Genomic DNA, 6,734 nt, shown 5'->3' on the forward strand with positions numbered 1-6,734 from the left:
AACTTAGGGAACACCTTGGCTCCAACAATTTGATCAAAAAGATCGGAGATCAAAGGAAGGGGATACGGATCACGGACCGTAATACGGTTCAATTCCCGGAAATCCAAACAAGGTCTCAGTGATCCATCCTTTTTCTTTACAAAGAATAAACCAACTGCAACCGGAAACTTAGATGGCCTAATATGACCTTTTGCCAAACTCTTGGCAATATACTTCCGCATGACCTCTCTTTCAGGTTGAGAAAGATTGTAAAGCCGAGACTTTGGCAACTTAGCCCCTGGGATGAGATTAACTGGACAATCATAGTCACGGTGAGTCGGCAATTCCTGAGCCCCACCCTCCAAAAAGACATCCGCAAAATCTGAGAGATAGATGTGCCAAAACAATTGTCCGAACAAAATTCACTCCAACCAATGATCTGTCTTGCTTGCCAATTTATAATTGGATTATGTTTTGTCAACCACGGTAAACCTAAGACTATAGGAGCGGGCAAGTCCTTCATGACAAAACAAGACATAATCTCAACATGTGACTCACCCACCCTTAACTGAATACCATGAGCAATATGAGTGAGAATCCTTTGAGAAAGAGGGGAAGAATCAATTGCGAAAACCGGAATCTCTCTTTCTAAAGTGCAAGTACTTTAGACCCAGATTTTGAAGAAAAAGAAAATCAATAAGGTTTACCCCAGCACCACAGTCAATGAATACTTCAACCAAAAAAATTCTTGAGTCTAGCGCCACCATAGCTGGAAGGAGAAAATGAGTATTACAGGGAGCTTGCATACCTGCTTGCTCCACCACCCAATTCACACTACTAAGAGTCAGAGATGTTTGTTTTTTCTTTAAGTAAACATGTGCTTCTTTCTCATCAACATGCGGTTTAACAAAAGGACAAGCAAAAATAAAATGACCACTTTTCCCACAGTAATAACATAGTTTATGCAACCTTCTAAAGTTCCTACTACCAGAAGGGATAGACACCTGACCCAGCTGCATGGGTTCCTCCCCTACCCCAGAGTTACATGTCATATCACCCTGGAGTGCAGGTGAGACGAAACAGGTGAGACGAAACCACTCACAGAAGGGATCCCTTCCGCGGAGAGAACCTTACACCTCTCTCTAATACTTCTAGCTAACCGTACTGCCAAAGACATTGCATTCTCCAATGTATCCGGGTATGAAAAGCAAGGGCATCTTTCAATCTCTCAGATAACCCCTGACAAAACTGACTACGTAACGCAGGGTCATTCCACTCTGACTCGGTAGACCCTCTCCTAAACTCAACGCAGTAAGCCTCCCTTTAAGCAGGGATATGATTATCCCTACCCTCTGACTCTCATCACCAGACGAAGATGGACGCAGCTGAAAATACAGCTTGCATGACTCTTTAAAACGGATAAAGCCATCCACACCCCCTGCAAATCTATCAGGGAGAGCGACTTTAGGCTCCCCATAAATTTGACTTCCTCCTATTGCACCTGATGCCAGAGCATTCTGACACCGTGTGACCGAATTACGCAGATCAGCAACCTCTAGAGATAATCCCTGCATGCGATCAACTAGCGCATCAATTGGCTCCATCTCAAAACTGTTGAGAAATGGCAGTCAAAGTATTGGTGGGTTATAATGTCACGCTGGGCAGGATACAAGATACACAGAATACAACCAAACAAGTGTCTAGGCAAGAAGCTGGGGAAAAAGGTCACCTCCTGAAAAATCCCTACCAGCTCTCCCTAGACTTCTATGCCCACGTTCAGACCCTGAAGGTGGGAATGAATGTATCCCCGTGCTTAGGCTGAAGATACCCTAAAATCCCTAAGATGGTGAAAGGGGAAAAGAGGCAGCCTGCTCCCGCCAGACCTGGAGGGGGCAGGCATCTCTCTAACAGCCTAGACAGACAATCACAAGAAAACCAAAACCAACTTATCTTGTTAGTGAGCAGAAACAGCAAATCCTTCTATCCTTCCTTTCAGCAAGACAGAAGCTATAACCCGCACAGGACACGGAGAGTGGGCGTAATTTAAACTCAAACCAACGACCCCACCCAGTGCACATGAAGGGAGGCGGATACAGCTCAATTCCAAAACAAAAACAAAAGGCTACACACGTGCTGCTAACCTGGCAGACCTCCGCACATAACCTGAGCAGGGCATGACAGCTGTTACTTGTAGTTCTACTAATCACATTGTGTTTCAGCCATAATAATTTACTTATTATGGAGGTGCTGGTTCGTTTGTTTTTCTTTCACAGTGAGGGATTGTGTCTGGCAATGCAGGTATTTTCCTCCCAGCATGTGCGGCTGGGCTGGTTTCTAGCCAGGTGCGGTCAAATACCGGACCTCATATTTGTTAAAATCGCAGTTTCAATGTCTGTTGGCGCCTTCTCCAAGTCAGGCTTGAAATCAAGGGGGGAGCGGCTTCCTTGCTTCAAGGCACAATAACCCTGCCCCTAACCCTCCTCTCTACATTGTAATGGACATCTTGCCGTGATGCCGGGACCACACTCTTCTCGTGCATGCGCCGTGCGCTGCCTGTTACAGCGCGAATCTGGCTCCATCACTCACGGCCTTCGGTTTGCAGACTATGCATGCACCGTTCAGTTCCATCACTGGCTTCAGGCGCTGGAGAACGCAAGCCAGTGATCACACTCACACTAAAGACGAGGTGCGAGCTCGATGGAAGTGAACGGCGCATGCGAAGGTCCACAAAATGGAGGCGGTGAGTGAGGGATCCGGGATCGTGCTGTAACACAGAAGAGCGCGGTCTCAGCATCACAACAAGATGTCCATTACATGGGCAGCCAGGTGAGGTCAAATACAGGGACCAGAGTTTAAAGGGAACCTGTCATGTGGATATTTCATTATAATCTAACTAATTATATACAATCATTAACTACTAAAAAGTGCCTTAGATGTATTCACTTACTGGTGTGACAGATGGTTAGCTCATAATGTACACACAAAGATGCCGCATGCCGCATGCTAATGAGCTGATTCGAGTCCGGCGTGAGGTCATCGAGTCCAGCGTATATTTAATTCAGAGCTATAGCCACTCCCCTGCCCACCTGCTGCTGATTCCTGTAGAAACAAACTGTCATTCAGCAGCCGGTGGGCGGGGAGAGTCAGGAGCTCATGAATATTCATGACTCATCATTATCAGCTGGAGCTTTTCAATACAAGATGTTGGCAGATTGACTGGGTCAATTAAAGAAAGTGACCCAGCATTTTGCTAAGCGAATCAGTCACTTATTTATGTTGCCCTTAGTTAGGACACCATAAAACTGGTGACAGGTTCCCTTTAAGTGTCAGTTCGGGTTTTGGCAGCACCTGGCTGTCCTTAAATTGGCAGCTGGGCTCAGCAGGGATGTCTCTGTTTTTGGGATCTGAGGCTTTGTGCCGTGCTGGAGCGCTGAGAGCCGCACGCTGGGCAAACAGGCCCCCTAAAGTCTGCTGTAGACTACTGGAGCCAGAACGGCCAGCGAGGTGACTTTTGCTATACGTATGAACTTTCCATTGTGTGTGAATTAACACCAAGACTACAAAGTTAGGTGCTGTTTTGTGCAATTGCCTCAAGTGTGAATAAAGTCTCTGTACTGCGCCTGCTTACCCTATCTACCAGAGCGAAAGCCCACTATATGTATATATATATATATATATATATATATATACACACACACACACACACATATACACAGCAAAAGATGTTCAGCTTCAGTTTAATGTTTGTTGTTTGTTAAGAACGGACATGTATTCCTGTCACATTCTCCAGTAAGTACCACAGCCCGTTATGATTTTTCCTGTTGTAAGACATCAGTTGAAGATAGAACGGCTGTTTCCTGTGGTTTGTCTACATTATATAAAATATTCACATTAATTGTTAATTCGTTACACAGGCGGCAAGACTGGGAATACTGCCATATCCAGATCTAACATTGTGGTAGGAGAAGCACTAGAGTTGCTGATCGCAGTGCTCCCCCGATACCTGTACAGCTGTGTCTGCTATTTGGCAAAAAGAACAAAATATATAAAGCTCCTTCAGCTAAACACAGCAAAAAAAGACAAAACTCTAGATAAAAATTTACAAAATAACAGATGCTGCAACATTATAAACAGCAAGTTACAACTTGACCTGCTTTCTTCAGGTTATTGTTCTAACAGGTAAAAATAACTAAGGGGATTTAGCCCTTGTTCTGAATTTTGATGCAGTTTTTGATTCATCCTTGAGCCAAAGTCTGGAAATGTTTAAGATATTCATATTGGAAGTCATAAGGATCATTATACTAAAAACTGATTTTTTTAAAAGTGGCTATCTCCAAAATTATTTACTGTTCAAAAAATTATATAAATTACTTAAAAGGGTTGATCCAACAACCCCAACCCCTGCGGTGATCAGCTAATTGCCGCCGGTCTGACTGCTGAAACTCCCAGCTGTTTTTGCTTAGGGAAGCTGTGGGTGGTCACACAGTTGTACAGTATTACAGATCGGGAACCAAGTCATTCAGAAGAAATGTTACTGTTTCCAGCAGCTTTTCTTTCTGGCTTGTAGAGAGTAACATGCAGATTGCCGAAGGGTAATGAAAAAATGTACTCTCCTCCTTCTGGGATCCAATCCCCAGTTAGTAGACAAAGTATTGATGAACTTACCTTTGTTAACAGGAATGCTAGTATAGAACAGATAAAAGCTAAATGATAATAAAATGAATTTAGACTTCATTCACTGTAACTTTGTTGGCTCTGAAAACCACAACGCTCCGTCAAATCTGTTATACAGTGGAAAACAATGGCAGCCAATGACCCCATTGATTAAGAGTCTATGAGCCCATCGCAGAGAATTCAATAAGAGTTGACGGGGCACATCGCTTAGCTAAGCATGTCATCTATTGGTGGGATCCCCACAATCCAAACTTCCGACATGTCACTATGAAATCTCAAAAAATCAGCGAAGGGACAGTAACTCTTCCCTTTTCCTTCTTTTTATATACCCTTTTTTTCTTTCCTGCACTTGGTCAATATTTGGTATTAGAACACCTTAGGGGGACTCTGCAACTTTTTAAATGCCATTGCACCAACATCTAGGTGCAAGTGGTGTTTCTACGCAGCCCTCACCACTTTCCTGATAAGGGGGCACGGTGAAGGTGTGCAAGGGTCATGGCTCATTGTCCGGCAGCGCAGAATATATCATAGAAAACGCCGGTATATGATACATATATCATGCTGCTATATAGACTATATAGAATGTAAGCTGCTATAAACTTAAGCAAAGAAAAATGTCAATCCAGCTCACCAAGTCCAATAGATGAACGCAATTGTCTGGCTTACCGTTGCAAGTAAAGATGAAGAAGATATTCTTGGTGGTCACATGACAAAAACATCATAGAAATATAACTGACACGTTTTGACTAGCAACGTGGTCTTAGTCATAACATAATCATGTTATCACTAAGACCACGTTGCTAATCGAAACAAGTCATTTGTGTTTGTATCCTGTTTTGTAATTTGAGTGACCTCCAAGAAAGTTTTAGAGGCTGGATTTTTTCTTCATTTTTACCTTAAAACTTAAGCTAATTCATCCAATACAGACATATATACATGGCCCTCAGACCTGCAGAAACATTCACCCAACATTCCTACCTTAATTCACTTTCGATTTGGAAGCCCCTTTTCCTGCCAAGTTCCATGAGGAAATTTCTCCGGCTTGCCCCCATCTTCCTTTCCAAAAGATACAAGACTATTCCTTTAAATTTAACCTCATAGTGGTAAAAGGAAGAGGAAACCTGGAGCAGTTTGGGTTTCTTTTTGATAGGAACCAACGTTGGTGTTCTGACTAGTTCCATGATATCAGTTGTAATGCCAAGTGTGCCAACTATTCCACTGGCAGCTGTTATTTTTTTATATCACCACCACCCATTTATTCGGGTTTTCCTGCCAAGTTGGTGGTTTGTTTGTACCAGATCCTGTACATCTGCAAAGATATTTTCTACATTTACCAGAAATATTTTATAACAGCAAATGTCTTAACAGATGTTCTTTCAATTCTATAGCAACAGTAAGACTCTCGCCCCAGTTACATGTAAGCACACCATGGAAATCCTTACATCAAACATTTATGTGTTTAGTAATGTAATGTGTAATGTGTTTCCTATGTGTAGGTAATGAGCATAAATCCAGAAAATTTGCAAATTGATGCAATTAGACAAATGATGATGAAAGAAGCTCCATCGCTTTCCAACAAGAACCAGACCGCAATGACCACAGTAGATGATCAGCCATCGACTTCTTCCTAGCCCACTTGCCCCATTTTGAAGGTTTATGAGGGCACGCTTTCATCTGAGTTATTTTTTAAGTCAATTTTGCCTGAGGTAATGTTGCTGTTATTTGCTTTTATCAAAAGGTCCCACGATGTTGATCATTTTGTTACCTCTTTAAATATTGCATGCTTAGGGATGTTTTAGTTTTTTTTGTGTTTTTATACCATCGACCTCCTGGAGTGGTTTTGTCCTAATATTTAAAACATTTTAAAAATGTATCTAAATCATGGCCAAGCAGCAGTGGCGTAGCTTGTGTTGCCAGCACCCGGGGCGAACCTAGTATGGCGCCCCCTAACTTTTGTGCATGCGCCTTTTTATAGAATGACGCCCCACAGGCATACCAAGACTAATATTACCACTAATACTATAAAAGAGACATATACCGCAATTTATTGCAGGATCTTATAAAATACAGGGTTCCATATG

General features: G+C 42.6%; 1 protein-coding gene across 1 annotated transcript in view; it reads right to left on the reverse strand.

Annotated features, from left to right (window-relative positions):
- Nucleotides 1-5,834, reverse strand: part of DNTT (DNA nucleotidylexotransferase) — a 484,835-nt gene extending 479,001 nt beyond the window's left edge. The window contains exon 1 of the mRNA XM_044299722.1: nucleotides 5,632-5,834. Within this exon, the coding sequence (XP_044155657.1) occupies nucleotides 5,632-5,834 (203 nt within the window). The remainder of the gene's footprint in view (nucleotides 1-5,631) is intronic.
- Between the last annotated feature and the right edge of the window lie 900 nt (nucleotides 5,835-6,734).

The sequence above is a fragment of the Bufo gargarizans genome, chromosome 6 (genome assembly GCF_014858855.1).
Source record: "Bufo gargarizans isolate SCDJY-AF-19 chromosome 6, ASM1485885v1, whole genome shotgun sequence".
NCBI classification, from domain to species: Eukaryota; Metazoa; Chordata; class Amphibia; order Anura; family Bufonidae; genus Bufo; species Bufo gargarizans.